Source organism: Lepisma saccharinum, chromosome 8 (genome assembly GCF_977018435.1).
Source record: "Lepisma saccharinum chromosome 8, izLepSacc3.1, whole genome shotgun sequence".
NCBI classification, from domain to species: Eukaryota; Metazoa; Arthropoda; class Insecta; order Zygentoma; family Lepismatidae; genus Lepisma; species Lepisma saccharinum.
In genome coordinates, this window is record NC_139236.1 from 92306968 (window position 1) to 92323807 (window position 16840).

General features: G+C 37.3%; 1 protein-coding gene across 2 annotated transcripts in view; it reads left to right on the forward strand.

Annotated features, from left to right (window-relative positions):
- Positions 1 to 16840, forward strand: part of Nt5c (5' nucleotidase C) — a 55389-nt gene that overhangs the window by 29961 nt on the left and 8588 nt on the right. For both annotated transcript variants that reach the window (XM_083127291.1, XM_083127292.1), the window contains 4 exons: positions 2249 to 2435; positions 12814 to 12954; positions 13815 to 13966; positions 16235 to 16459. In XM_083127291.1, coding sequence (XP_082983417.1) covers positions 2249 to 2435; positions 12814 to 12954; positions 13815 to 13966; positions 16235 to 16439 — 685 coding nt within the window. In that variant the 3' untranslated portion in view covers positions 16440 to 16459. The remainder of the gene's footprint in view (positions 1 to 2248; positions 2436 to 12813; positions 12955 to 13814; positions 13967 to 16234; positions 16460 to 16840) is intronic.

Consider the following 16840-nt stretch of genomic DNA (forward strand, 5'->3'; position numbering starts at 1 on the left):
ATTGGACAGGTATGGTTGTATCATGTCTGTCCCATCACCATTCCTTCGGCTCATCATTCATCCTAATCGTCGCATTTGACCCAAGAGGTAGAAAAGCGGCGAAATGTAGAAATATATAAATGATTGATTTGGTTTATTTTACTTTGCTTTTCTTACACTTTTTGGCTAATCGTGAAGATGAAGATGAAAATGAGTGATGTGAAATTGATGAGAGGACCATCATAAAAAACACAAAAGCCCAGTCCGGGTTTCGAACCCAGGACCCCTGGCATCGTAATGCACCTTGTTAACCACTGCACAACAAATAGAAACAGAAAATGCTTGATAAGTTATTTGCTTCTCCATAACTCATGATTATATTATAAGTATTATTCGCTGCATGACTAGGGATTAATTATATTTGTATGTCTAGCCAACCTAGCCACCTAAGCAGCAGCAGCTTCCGGAGGCTAAATGAAGAAAAATCATAGAAAGTCAGAAGTATATACAAATTCTGTAATATGATACTTATAGAGCATGCAGATGGCTGTAAAAACAATTGCTACATACCTAGTTTCTTTCCTTAATTGAAACGTGGTTTATTCTTCATTATACATGAGATCAACCACCCTGGGAGTCGAACCCAAGATCTTGTGTGGTAGTCAGACTCTCTTTTAGAATGCCAATATGTTGGATAATTGGTCGTTCAGTCGATCCTGATCCATTGTTTCCAGAGGAAGACACTCTGGCAGCTTCTCATTCGACATTTTACTCGCGATGTAGGAAAACGAGATCACAAACACTTCGAAATGCTATCTTCTCACGTTTACAGAAGTTTACCACCGATCAGACAAATCCTACTTCAAACTGACAGATATCAACTGTTCACCAAATCAACAGATGAACCGACCGCTTCTATGTTTCTCCGAATTTTCAGAAAGTGGCCTTTCCCTCCTTGCAGGGCAGGTCATTAGCAGGAGGGTTGAGTGCCTGTGAGAAGAACCGCTATGTCATTCTATCCCACGCCGAAAAAGGGACAAGCAATAGAATTCTGTTCTTTGAATTTGAAATGCATGGGGATATCTTTTCTGAACCATAAAATAATTAATGCAGAAAGTTTTAGCCACCCGTAACTAAATCTTCCTGTTTGTGTCATCCTTTCGGTGCCCATAGTGCCAGTGCAGGGCCAGATGAAGAGAAAGTGCAGGTTTTGGGGGGGATCCTGAATCTGGTGTGCAGCAGAGAGGAAAAGTGCATTTTCAATAGGTCTCAAGACTTCCCTGACCGGGGCGGACCACAAAAACCATTAAATGCATCCCTCCCAATACATCTATTTGTGTTCAACAAGCAAGAAACAGGGAAATAAGAAAGAAATGCCTTGCTTGGGTTCGTGCTATTGAAAAATTGAATAAGTGTTTCAAACTGCAAGCAGAATTTACTGAAGAATTATTTTGCAATATTTATCATCAAAGTAAAATTTCCAGCAAATACAGAACAGTTTCCTGGGGCCACGTGAACGTTTGCCAGGGCCAGTGCCCCCACATGCCCCCCCCCCCCTAACGACGTCCCTGCTCCTTAGAAGACAGTGCCTAATTTTCTTTGGAAAGATTTTGCCATCTCACTCTAAGTACATTATTGTACACATTTTATTGTATTGCATTTTTTTAACTTCTGAAATACCAGCCTTTTTTACCTGTCCAAATATATTCATGCATGTAATTTTTATGTCTCCCTCAAATTTTCAGTGGTATTGTTAACACAATAGAACTTACATTCCTGTGGCAACATTCAGACCTAAGTAACGGGTGGTATGCAACACATGGGTTTCACACCAAAGTGACAAGCAGCATGGCCACTATTGCATGCACAAGACACTTTTATGTCCAGTTTGTAGAAAGCATTCACTGTGCATGACACCAACTGACCAAGGTGAAGGGATACACGGTATTGAGAAAACTGTTCAGTCTGAGCGACATGCAAGAGACAAACTACATGAAGAACTTATAGTTTTATAGTGGTGTGAAATGTTCCATTTATTTCTGTATGTTCGTTTCCAAGTGTCATTTGCAGCCTGTCACTTCTGTCTGAAAGCTCCCTGTAATGTCACTCAAGTCAGTCACAAGTTCAACTATGACCATCAGGTAATTTTGGTAGCTATGTAAGGTGATAAATGTATAATACAGGAATTTTTGTGGATTATTCTTAAAGATGAAGATGAACGGTATTGCTTTTGAAACATTTCTTAGTTCCGATTCTCATTTGTCTCTAGGAATAAGGGATTGGAGTTTCTCATAGGAAAAGACTGGACGGATATGTTTGATGTCATTATTGTACGAGCAAGGAAACCACGGTTCTTCACAGAGGAATCAAGGCCTTTTAGAATATATGATAAGAAAAATCAGACTCATCTTTGGGACAGAGTGGTGTCTCTGGAAAAGGGTGTTATTTATTACGAGGTTTGTGTCCTATGTTATCATTGCATGCAATAACTTAAAAGTAGCATGCCATCATGTAGTACTGTGTCAAATGCTTACACAAACAAAATATTGATTGAGTGGCAAGAATTTATTTACATCAGGGGAAGTAGAACGTTCTTTTTCAACTATAAAATGTGTAGAGGGATCAGTTTGCTAATATTAGATTGATTAATCAGTAGTAGTAGTAGTAGTTGTAATCAATATCAGTATTGTTATTGTGTATTAATAATACACAAAATCATACTCCCTCTGTCCCATAATTATAGTCCGGTATGCCAAAATGGTGACTTTTTATTTATGTTCTTTTGGATACTTGAGCGGCAAATTTGTACTGATCCTTGAGTAATAACGTTGTATGGTTCATTCCCGTGTTTAATTTCCTTCTTCTGTATACACCAATGTCACAGTTTGCCTATCGGACAATTATTATGGGAGAACAAACAAAAGTGTACTGGACAATAATTATGGGACAGAGGTAGTAATTAGAATTATATCCTTTTTTCATGTTTTTTTTATTATTATTATTGCATTTTAAACCTTTCTTATGGCTTCATAAATGCATATTACTGTTTCATAGCTATGTGTTGCATTTTAGTTGTATTTACTTCTCCCAAAATTAACAAGTAACATTTCTGTCACTTAATGAAAAATTCAAGCGCACATTTGAATATCCAAACTAGCTGTATACAGTCATTTTATGTCATTATTTTCGAATCTTAATTATGAATGTAAAATCTGAACTCAAGGGAGGGGCAATTGGCCCTGTTTGCCCCTCCATGTTGTCACCCTTGGTATTCTTGGACATTCTTTCTCTGTTTTTTTTTCATTTACTTTACTTTCTCCTGAACTTAAATGGAATGTGGACACTAATGTAAGATTGTCAACATGTCTGTTGAAGGGGGCATGTATTCTGAAACAATGCATCAAGAAACATGTTTAAATGCTTCTAACAACTGTAAATGCAAGCAATACCCATATATACATGAGAAAAATGTAAAAAAACATGAAAGTTTTAATTTTCTCTGGAAATTAATATCTATGGTACACACACACATAAAAAATTATTGTTACCAATATTTTTCATTTATGAATTAGAAATTAAATAGTTTTTCAAATGTATCAACAACGTAAATCATCAAATATTATTTTGGAGTAAGGAGAGGATAGGGAGGGGTATCATGTAAGGAAACACATTTGTATAGTGTTTGATTTGATTTATTAGCATCCGTTCAACTTTTACAAAGTTTGGAATTGTCACATTGTACATGTACAAACAGAATACATCTATAAAACTACAGACATAATACATATAAATTACAAGAGATAAAATAGAATTTGTGTTTGTTTCATCTTCTACAATATTATACAGTGCGTCCATTTCGATCTTCAGCCAAGAGATCGAAAGAAGCGTGGCGGGCGGCGCTGGCGGAGATGCCGACATTTGCGGCCTGTAATCCCCGCTTATTTTTATGGACATATGCAGACATTTATATAAATATTGCAAAACGAGCACTAACCTGTGTTATAATTTATCATCTGTAATTCATCCAAGTTCTGCCCTTATATACAAAAAAAAATACGCTTTAAAAAACAATGTAAAGAGCCACAGATAATAAAACATTTTAATCATAGTTTTGACCAGTAACGTCCTGCTTAAGTTTATATCCTTGAAAGAGTTTTGTGTCGATGGGGATCGTTTGGAGGTTTCGAATGTGCAACACTGTATCAAGATTACGCTGTAGACGAAACCGTTAAAAGTCAATGGTGTTTGTGAGCTTCCTTGCAATCCGAAATTTCCGAGCTCGAGTTTTTTGTTCCTTTGCGACAGAGCTGTGAATATAGTGGCGAGCAGATGTAAACCAAGAGCGTGTTAATTTCGTACTGTGCGCAAGAGTGCTATTATTGGTTACTTGCAGTTACTTGTTTGTGTTATTGCAGTGTGTATGTGTGTTGTGTCGGTAAGAGGATTGGAATGCCAGCCGCAAGGTTCACGTTACGAGGGTGGCTGATAAGTTCTCGGCCTGACCCAGAAGGACTTTAGCTACAGGCACGAAAGTTTCAGGCTATTCAATGTATTCTCCCCGAAAGTCTACACACTTGGCACTTGGTGGATATCAGTTTGAACAACTCTTATAACACATGTTAGTGCTCGTTTTGCAATATTTATATAAATGTCTGCATATGTCCATAAAAATAAGCGGGCATTACAGGCTGCAAATGTCGGCATCTCCATCAGCGCCGCCCGCCACGCTTCTCCCGATCTCTCGGCTGAAGATCGAAATGGACGCACAGTACAAGAGCATCAAATAGTCACCTATATTTACATCTAGATAAATGGAACCAAACTGCAATCAGAGCTACAAAGGAAAATAAACTGTAAATACCGATGATAGTGCATGCAGTTTCATTTTATATTACTGTTGTTCCTACCACTTATGGTATCGATGTACTCTTGTACTGTGTAATGTTCCCTTAGGAATTTTTTTAGATTTAATTTGTATACTGGTCAATGGTGCATCCCCCTCAAAATCATGTCATGTGTCCCCCCAATTCATATCATTCGCACCCTCCAACCATATACCTAGGTAGTAATCCCCACAAAGTATTTAATTACGACAGCGTGTCTACCGAAAGTAACTTTTTCTTAGCTTTACTGAACACTATACTTGATATGCCCCTTCTCCCTAAACAGGGGTGACTGTCACTCAAGGCCACCCCTAAAATCATTCATCATAATCCCCCCAAAATAGTTTGGATGAATACGTATTAATTGATGTCTATTTGAATGAAATACCATGTAAAACTGTCCATATTTTTTAATTGTTTGATTTTCGAAAAAAAACTTAAAGCTAGCACATTGATTGGTTAAATGTACTAACTAACTCTCTAGCCTCTTTAAGCCCGAAGGTTCATGGCTGCAGCAACACGGGCCTTCCATATGTCCCTATCCTGAGCAAGATCTATATATATTCTTTTCCATCCCTACCGATTTCCTTTAGGTCCATCTCAACGTTGTCCCTCCATCTTCGTCTTGGCCTTCCTACAGGTCTCTTACCATCAAGTTTCCCAACAAGAATCCTGTTAACTCCTCTTTCCTCTCCCATTCGTACCACATGGCCTGTCCACCTAAGTCTTCTTGATTTAATCATTCTAATAATATCTGGACATGAATACAAATTATGTAACCTTCTCCACTCACCTGTCTCCTCATCCCTTTTAGGTCCAAATATTTTCCTAAGGATCTTATTTTCAAATACTCTCAATTTATGTCCCTCTTTCAAAGTAAGGGACCAAGTTTTGCATCCATATAATAATACAGGCAAAATTACTGTTTTGTATATTTTAACTTTTAGTTTCTTAGATATTAAACGAGAAGACAAAAGTTTATGAAGAGAAAAGTAACATGCATTTCCTGAATTAAGCCTGCTTTTTATTTCCTCTATAATATCATTTTCATTTGTTAGTATTACTTAGCATTATTCTTAATTGTATTTATATCATCCCCTAATAAGTCTACATCATCTGCATATGCTAACAACTGAATCACACAGTTTAATTCTAGTCCTTCGTTAGTTTCTTGTACCTTCCTAACAGCATATTCTAAGGCAAAATTAAAGAGCAATGGAGATAATGCATCTCCTTGTTTTAAACCATCATGAATTGTAAGTTTGTCTGACTCATTAATACCCACACGAATTTTACTTTCTGTTTCACTGGTGCACACTTTTATCATACTAACAAGCTTCTTAGGTATTCCAAACTCTACTAATATATTATATAATTTATCTCTTTTGACCGAATCATATGCTTTTTTGAAATCAATGAATAGCTGATAGACATTTTGATTATATTCCCACTTTTTTCAAGTGTCTGTCTGATGTGAAAAATTTGGTCTGTAGTTGATCTATTACGTTTAAATCCACATTGATAATCACCTATAATTTCATTAGCATATGGGATTAGTCTTGTTAAAAGAATGTTAGATAATATTTTATATGTTGTTGAGAGTAGAGAAATTCCACGGTAATTATTGCAGTTCATTTTATCACCTTTTTTAAACACAGAAACAATTATGGATTATTTCCACTGTTGAGGTATTTCTTCTTTATTCCATATTAAACAAATTAATTTATGAATTTGACATATTAATGAATTTCCACCATATTTAATTAACTCAGCTGGTATTAAATCAATGCCAGGTGCTTTGTTATTCTTTAGCCTTTTAATAGCATCTTTAACTTCATTGAAGTTAGGTTCTGGAACTAAAGGTTCTGCTGTGTGCACTTCATTTACTTCTGATTTATTTCCTACATGAACATTTAAAAGGTCATTAAAGTAGTTCTTCCATCTATTTAGAATATCACTTGGGTCAGCTAGAAAATCACCGTCTTTATCTTTTATCAAGTTTACTTTAGGTTGCCACCCCTTTCTAAATTCATTTACACCTTTATATAAATCTCTGATATTTTTGTTTTTGCTGTTTGTTTCAATGTCGTTAATTTTGCTTTTCAAGTAATCTCTTTTTTTACTTCTAAACGTGCTGTTAACTTCTTGCTTTATTCTATTATAATTGCTAGATTTGTATCATCAGAGTTATGTAACCACCTAAGTCTAGCCTGATTTCTTATTTCTATTAGATTGTGACATTCATTATCAAACCATGGCTCTTCTTGGTTTATGGTATCCCATACTTTCTTTAGCTGCTGATTCTATTGCATTACGTATGTGCTCCCAATTCTTATTTACGTCTGTTTCATTTATAATTTCATCATCATTTAAATCCTGCAAAACATCAAATCTATTTGACAGTTTAATTTGGTAATCTTTGTTAATTCTTTCATCAGCAAAATTTTCCTGTATAAAATTTTATAACGTTTATATTTTGTTGCTTATGATTTATCACTGCGAGTCTTTCTCTTAATTTAGCAATTACTAAATAATGGTCACTGACACAGTCAGCACCTCTATGTGTACGAACGTCAATTATACTAGTATATTCTCTTATCAATGAGAATACCAGATATATATTTATGGATATCTTTATGTTTAAAAGTGGTACTTTTCACAATTAAATTCTTTGAGATTGCAAAAGTAATTAATCTTATACCATTATCATTACTTAATTCATGAAGACTTTCTTTACCAATCGTGGGTTTAAATGTCTCTTCTTTGCCAATCTGTGCATTACAGTCACCTAACAGAATTTTTGTATCATATTGGGAAAATTTATCAAAGATCTGTTCTAACTCTGCATAAAAATCATCTTTAGTAGTATTATCATCTTTATCTTCCGTTGGTGCATGTATGTTTATTAAAATAATTTTACACCACCTACCCTGTAAAACTGCATATGATATCCTATCATTAATAAATTCTATTTTAAGAGCTGAGGTAATTCTATTATTTATGAAGAAGCCTGTTCCAAAATTATGATTTTCAGTACCACCATAGAAAAATTATAATTTTTAGTTTTATAATTCCCTTCTCCTGGTCACCTAACTTCCTGGACAGCTACTACATCTAATTTATACTTAACTATCTCATTAACTGTACACTGAAATGCCCCATGCCGGTAAAAATTTAATATCCTTATTCCTAATGTAGATCCCCAGCCGGTTCAAATCCGGGAACTTTTCTAACGATGGAAGCGGCCCCAGCGCTCACCCAGCGTCGAATAACATGGGTACCTGGGGGAAACCCTGGGGGGTAAAGGCCGTCAGGGGCGTGATGCTGATCACATCACCCCCAGTCATGACCGGATCAAGAAAGTGTGGGGCGTTACCCCCACACCCCCTATACGCCTTCATGGCATGGTGCTATGCACAGGGGAACACTTTACTTACTTTTTTTCTAATGTAGATCTTATCCTTAGTCCAGGGATCTCTCAAAGTAGTCCCCGCCCGGAGATCCGAACGGGAGACTAATTTACCTCCAGAATATTTTACCTTGGGAACATCCATGGCCTCATATTGCTGATTCTTGACATGTCTTTTTACAGTGCAGAGTTGTCAATATGAATGGACCTGTCATTAGTCATTAGTGAGCGGATCCCTTGGATCTAGCTGGGAGGATCACTTTGTAGTCCATCAACCATACCCCACTTCTGCCGATTGTCACTCTGTTTGTTGACTAACTGTAGTGAACAAGTCACTGGGCAATGAGGTCGTCACATTCCTACGCAAATTAAATTATGTAAATATGCATATAAGTAGTGTTTGTGAGTGGGTTCATAAAACTCATAATTTGAGCATTTAACACAAATTGTTACACAACTTAAGAAAGATAGAAAATTAAACCTTGGCAAACCAAATAACATGCTTTAGTCGTATCACCGATTCAATTATTTTTTCACGAGACATTACAGAACCATAGCTAGAAATTATTAAGCTCAGGCTCCTCTTTCAAATAACTCCCCTCCCCTCATTTTCTTGGGATAAATATAATTATTTTAGTAACCCATAACAATAATTATGTGGATTTTATCTTCAGTGCAAATTCTCCTGTGACAAGAAGTTAGAAATGCAGATTCAATATATTTTTGTTCCAAATTATGCACTTGCTTTAAATTAAGCAGAATTCAAAAGCATTGTATTTTTAAGAAGTGATCTTATTAATGAATATCGAGAATATTGCTTATGTCTTGTATTACAACTATAGTATAAAACTTCACATTCACATCAGTAAAGTGCCAAACACGCATTCTTGCAATACATTATTGCGAGGGAAGTGAGCAAGAAAATTTTTGCATCCATTTCTTTGCAGGCTTTCAAGAATTTTAATTTAATGGGGTGTCAATGCTTTCTTAGGATCCTGAGATATTTAGTCTTTTCCAGCTTCTCTTTTGGCACGTTCTGGGTCAAAAGCATGTGGATGCCATATTGCTAAATACAGTCTCCAAAATTTAATGTTCGAACTCTCTCTCCAATAAAGAAATCCCTTGACAATCTAACATTTATCACTTTATCAAGAGCTTGATATCTCCCCCTGTAAATTTAATACTCAATCCTACCACCAACATTTTCATTCCAATTTTATACTTACTGTTGATATTGAAGAGTGGATATTGTCTCCTCCCTGCCATAATTAAAGACCTAGAGTTGGATACTGCCCCCTCCCCCCAATGTTTAATTCGGAATCCCCCCCCAGAACCCATGTGTCAATTAAGGCCTAATATGTAAGAGTTGGATATTTCTTCACCCTCTTCGATAGTACCCTTAAACACTTTCTTTTTTCATCTACAGAGGTTGTTTCCGATCTATGGTGATGATTTCAAACTGCTCTTACCTTAAGAGAAACCATGTCGCCACCATCAAGAGTGCTCTATTTGGTGGCCCTGCATCTTGGCAATTGCCCGACAGCGAAGTTTCCACTGTAGGAGACTGGCACGAAGTGTAGTCATGCCCAGCCTCAGCCACTCCTCCTGACAGGCTTTCCATAGCCCTTCAATGGTGCAGGGTCTTCTCTGAGACAAGGCTCGTTTCAGTAGGCCGAAGGCGCAAAAGTCCATCGGTGAGGCATCAGGTGACTTCACTGGAATGTTTATGAAAGGAATGGCACGAATTCCAGTTTCTTCTGCCATTTGTTGGAGGAAGAGGCAGGTTGAGCGAGATGTGTGACTTGACGCCTTGTCTTGATGCACCCACACACGATTCTGATCCCTCCCGTGGAGATGGGGAATGTCATGGCGATAAACTGGTGTCAGGACGTTATCCTGATAATAATCGGAATTAACCTTCGTATTTTTGGCAACACAATGTATGGTCAGCTTGCCACTGTATACGAGTATCCACAATGATCATGAAACCTGTCCCAAAACTTTCCTTACATTAAGTGAACCATCTTTGAAAGTCCCTCGAACCTGTCGATCGATAAAAAAAATGCTTGTGACAGTCATCAAGATAAACATATGCCTCGTCCAATGTAACAATGAACTTCCACTTTTCACCTGACAGGTGCCGCTCATAAAGCTTTTGACAGTTGGTGCGAAGTTCCTGGATGTTTTTTGGCAAGAGCTTATGAACATGCCCATTGTGTCGCTTTTCCAAAACCAAATCGCAGTGAATGATGGTGTGCACTCTTCAGTAATGTTTGTAGCCGGTTTGCGATTCTTTTCTGTGTGGCTGGATTCTCCCTGGTGACCAGCACCCTGACATCCCGAATTGTAGCTAGTGGCAGGCCGGGAGTTGGCCTGTTTCTACCCCCACAGGAATCATCCCACGCCTCGTCTTACCTGCCCCCTTTCAACACCTGTGATATGCCATTTTTGGACACAGTGAATCCACGCTCCTTGCACAGTTTTATAATGGCATTATAACTAGTTTACATCGGAAAGTGCACATATGTAACCCTCCCAATATGCACTGATTTTCGGCGACATTCTTCCCGATACGCAATGACCACACCTGTCACGCACAGTCAATGGTCTAGCGTGCCCACACGACTGGCAGATTCGTTCTCTTCATGCTTGGTGGTGCTGCAAAAGGTGTGCAATTTCGTCACCATTGATCGGAAACAACCTCTGTAATGGATTAAATATGGTGCATTTAAGGTGCAAAATTTTTACATATATTTTGGGAAAATATATATATATGTTGAATTTTATATTATTTGAAGGGAAAAAATCCCCCCCAAAAATCTCGAAGGGGAAAACTGCACCATAATCTGCTCTTGTGGGCACCCCTGATACTGGCAATGAATTTGTGTCCTTGATTGCATTTGGTAACATGTTAAATAAGCATATTCCATTATCTGTTACCCCTTTTTGGTAGAATGTGGTATTGTGCAGTTCCATGTGTAAGTCATTCTTCCCCCTTGTGTTGTATGTGTGGTAGTCCCTATTTGCTGCGTATATATTTTGACCAATTTTCATGAGTATTAGGATTTCATACAGGTATGCATGGAACTGGAAAAATCTCTAGTTGTGTGAATCAAACGTGAATAATAGAGGTGTACTCACACCAAAGAGAGATCTTTATGGAAGTTTGAGTTTTGTTTTAAGTCCAATCTGAACACAGATAGGCTAATCAGGACTGAACCTACAGTTTTAGAGTGGGATCCAAACCACTATGTGCCTCCACCAAGTATTGAACCTGGGACACCTTTATTGAAGGCGATGATCAGTAAGGCCCTAAATATTTGTTATTTACCAAAAATGGGAAAAGCGAACCTTCAGTTTGCAGCAAAAAGCACTTTTCTATTCATGATGAAATTAATTTTAAAAAAACCTATCCAATTGTGCAGCGCAGAAACACGAAACTTCACGTACCTAATACTTTTCTATTGTGTCTAAAGAAGGAAGCATGTGTTCTGCATAAATATAATGTTATTTTTGTGTTTGTAAAATTGTAGTTCTGATACAGAAATAACTTGTTTATTACAAAAGAATATTGCAGCAAATGAAATAATTACATAATTACAAAGGTTTCTCATGAATTCAGTTTTCATGAGTTAAATTTTTGTAGCTGGAACAGATGCATTGTGCAGAGGAACATGAAGTTCACCATGAATGTTTTCAATGTTAACTGAAACATGTTACAAATGAATTTCATAACATCAGTATGCTAACCCAAGTAACCAAAAGTGGTTTCAGTGGTACTGAAAATGGTTCGCCAACGGTTGGCCCAATGCAAAAACATACCGTTGGCCAACGTACTGAAAACTAAAGAATGGATAGGTTTGTTTTCTGATATATACATAATTTATTATGAGGCCAAATGTAAACAATAGTTAAGTTATTTATGAAAAAAAAATACACAGTACTTTCTCAGTCACATGGTATCATTGTTTTCAAGGCATCATACCTTCAAGTGGTAGCAGAAAAACCTTCTAGAGTTTATTTATTTTTCCACCTTTCATGGAATTTAGTCTGCACATAACATTGCTTAAGCATCTTCACAATAATACCTGTAAGAATGTTCTTGTTCTACTACATCTAAAGAGAGAAACAATAAGCAATCCCCAACACATCTTTCATCCATGGCACCTGACAATGGACTGTTGAGTGACTGCAAGTTAAAAATAGCTTCTACTTTCATTAAAAATATATTATATTTCCAGTATGTGTTGTGACTGAAATATTCGAAAAGAAACACTGTTACATGTCACTTATTTTACACTAGAATTTTCAGCATTCTCCTGAAAGTTGTCTTAGCATTAAAAAGTTGTTTTTAAAACTTATTTTGACTCACGTTTCCATGGTTGGGCAAATGTTGGCAACCACCGTTGGCCCAACATAAGACCATCGGCAATTTGCCAACCAACGTAAAGCCAACCTTTCCCACGTAAAAACTGAGGTTGGCCCAACGGTGGTGGTTGCTTGGGAAACCTTAAGTAAAAATTTATGAAATTATATTTTTAGGGCACAGTGAAGCAGCTGCAAGAAATGACTGGATGGAATGGCCAGCATGTTTTATATTTTGGTGACCATCCTTACAGTGACCTTGCTGACGTAACATTGGAACATGGGTGGCGAACAGGAGCCATTATCAGGGAACTAGCAGTAAGTTTTAAAACGTTAGCTATACTTATTGTAGGTGAACTTGAACAGTATTTTGCCTTTTTTCGTACAATGTGTATATCTTCAGTTACTTTCCCTTAAGTCAGTGGTTCCCAAAGTGTGCACCGCAACACCCCTGGGACACCGTGAAATGTTCCAATATTTTCACTGAAATTCTCCATGGTGTGATTGTTCCAAATATGTGCTTATTTAGTACTTTTACACATAAAATGTTTCTGAATTTGAAATATGTGTTTATTTTTTTACCTACGCAAGTAACCTAACCACACCAGCTGAGCGTTGCAAGTGTTAGATGGGCCTACATTCTGATTTGGACACCTTGGAAAAATCTTGAAACACTAAGGGCACCGTGAAACGAAAAACTTAGGGAACCCCTGCCTTAGGCGAAGTACACAGAAACTGGTCATGCTCCATGTAAATAACAAAATGAATCAATCTGGAAATTGTTATCCGTTTTGCAAGCCTTGGCCCTAAAAGGGCTATTGCACTACAGAGTTTAGTTTTTTTCCTCCTCCTTCTTAGAAATCATCAGGAAGACGGAAGGTCTTCCGTTCCATTCCCAATGCTATCACCAATACAAATCCATCCCATGCAAGCAGGTGTAAAGATAAAACTATTGAAAATAGTCACAGGTGATTTGCATCTTTATATCTTTGAACTTTACTCTGCATAACTATTGGTAACTACCATAAATCTCAGCTGTAAATCATTCATCCTTTACTGCTTGCCATTGTTTCTCTTCTCATTTGCCTTATCCTCACATATAAACAAATTGTATTGTTTTTTTATGTATGTTTTTCTTTAATCTTAGATGTGTAACATATGGTATTTTCATTTAACAGCATGAGATTGAAACTTTAAACTCTGAGGAGTTCAAATTCAACCTCAACTGGCTGCAGATACTGACACAGCTGATTGAGGACTACCAGTGTCGCTCTGGACTAGAGAGCGAACCAGTCATTGAGCAGTGGATCAAGGAGAGGGATGAACTCAGGTGAGAAAATGCATTAAAGAAAGTATACTTTGTATTACTAAGGTTCTTCTTTTTCCTTGGTGTTTGTAGTGTTAATTCAGAGTGACAGTGTGCTTCATGATTGATTGCTTTTCCTCGTTAGCTACACTTAGACCAGACATGTAAATTGAATATGTGCTATTCCACAAAAATTGGTCCTACACCATGTTAACAACAAATTGAATTAATAAGAAAATTATTATGGTTTTTAATTGCATTAAGGTTTAGATGTTCATGAATGCATATAATTTGCACGTTTCACCAATAAAAGTTACTAGCATCTGCAGTCTATATTCTTCACAGACAAATGAAGTCAATATTTGCTACATTTTTAAAGCATAGCACACAACACACTTTTGTTAATGCTTTTCATGCATTCAGCCTATCCCATCATACTCAAGTTTTTTTCACTTGTTACCAGACACCATAAAGCACTTCATAATTCTATGACATTAGTTCATTATGAATATTTTAATCCAATCTCTTGTCTACGAGGGTTGTTTGGAAAGTTCTAAGAATCGGTCAGAGATGGCGTTGCAATTGGAACAAAAGCATGTGCATTAGAAGGCCACATCTGCTCTGAACTTGCAGGAAAAATTTCATCGCTACTCTTCCAATATTCTGGTTTCCATAGACACGTGAAGGAGCAAAAGTGCAAGTGATATAACAACAGGGAACAAAAGGAAGTTCGTGTGGTCATCAAGTTTCTGGTGAAGAAGGAATTAAATGCGACAGCTATCAAAGCCGAATTGGACACAGTGTTGGGAGACTCTGCCCCATCATTTCCCACTGTTAGCAAGTGGACGACGCTGTTCAAGCTTGGACAGGACAGCGTTGAAGATGACTCTCGCAGTGGACGTCCGCCAACTGCCATCACACCAGAAACAATCGATATAGTCCATGATATTGTGCTGACTGTGCAAAGATTGAAAGTGTGGGAGTTAGCTGATGAAGTGGGTATCTCAGTGGACCGAGTACACCACATTCTCACTGAAGAGTCGGGTATGAGGAAGCTTACAGCGAGATGGTTGCCGTGCCTGCTTACACCGGAGCAAAAACGCATTCGTGCAGTGACTTCCACTGCATGTTTGGCGCTTTTCCAGAGGAAGAGTTTCTGCAGCGTTATGTCACTATGGACGAAACTTGGGTTCACCACTACACGCCTGAAACAAAAGTGCATTCCAAGCAGTGGAAGCATGCAGATTCCCCACCACCAAAGAAGGTAAAGGAGGTTGCGTCGGTAGGCAAGGTGATGGCGTCAGTTTGTTGGGATGCGATAGGAGTCATCTTCATAGATGACGATGAAATTTTCCCTGCACATTCAGAACAGATGTGGCCTTCTAATGCACATGTTTTTGTTCTGATTGCAACGCCATCTCTGACCGATTCTTAGAACTTTCTGAACAACCCTCATAGAACCTTAAATTTTGTGGGTAAAATGTCACGTAACGCTGGAATGCCACATATACATTCTCCATACAATAGAGATTATTCCCAGAGCTGAATCTTGCTGGTAAAGCTAGTCATTGTGACAGTTAGGTTTTTCTGTACTAGGTATCTTATCAGTATCAACTGATGATATGCAATTTTACTGATTCACTGATCACATCACCCCCACTCACGACCGGATCTAGAAAGTGTGGGGCGTTACCCCCACACCCCCTATACGCCTTCATGGCGTGGTGCTATGCACAGGGGAACACTTTACTAGTTTTGTAAACTACTGAAGTCCATACTTAATGCAAAATTATGTTAAGTTTATGCACATAAACATATGTATATAATTCATATGCTGTGGTTTTGTAAAGGATGTGTCTAATTTACAGTTTCTTTTTCAAAGGCAAAACCCATTTTTCACCTATGTACATACTTGTTGGATGATGAAATATGTGAATTTGTAAATGGTGCTAAAAAAAATATCAATAAAGCATAATGTATAGTTATTAATTTAAAAATATTTGTTACATGTAACAGCATTTCAAATATGGAAAACTAAATTCTTTGTTTGAACTTTTTGTAATTAATTTACATAAAAATTGCACAATGGATAATTTAGAATATTTCACAAATATCAGGACAATATTTTTAAAAAGCTTGTAAAAACCATCATTGTGTGAGACAATGCATCTTATTATTGCAAGTTTCAGAAAGGGGAAATCCATGTTGTTTAATAATATAGATTTTAAAATAGTAAATTTTTTATCTGTATTTTGCTGGAATCTCTACATTTCTCCTTTTTCTCATCTGCAGATTAAAGACAAAGTGTGTGTTCAATGAGCAGTTTGGGAGCGTTTTCAGGACACATCACAATCCAAGTTACTTCTCCAGGAGGCTTTTTAAGTTTGCAGACATCTACACGTCCAACATAACGAATCTTCTGGGATACTCAGTGAACCACACGTTCTACCCTCGCCGCGGAGTCATGCCTCATGAATACACTTCCTTATTTGTGTAGCTGACGATAGATCTGACAAGGTGAGGCAATTTTTACTTTCTGTGTAGATTGTAGCTTTATGTTAGGCTTGAGCAACTTGCGAAGACTCATGAGTACCCCATGAACTGCAGATTTTCTACCTACACAATGCTACAGCAAAACTGCTCTCTCGGTTGCATGCATGTACATGAGAACTCTCTTTAAAAAAAATGCAAGATGCCCAGGCTTGCTTTAACCTTTTAGTAGATGGCTGGTTTCAAATTAGACTACCCGAAATATGCACTTCAGAATGGCTGGTTTCAAATGGTAGAGCGATAGTACAATATTCCAGAGAAACAGTTTCCAGTCCTCGACAAGCCTGCATTTTATTGGTAAAATTTCTATAATATATTATTTATTGGTGCTATTTTTAACAAAAACAT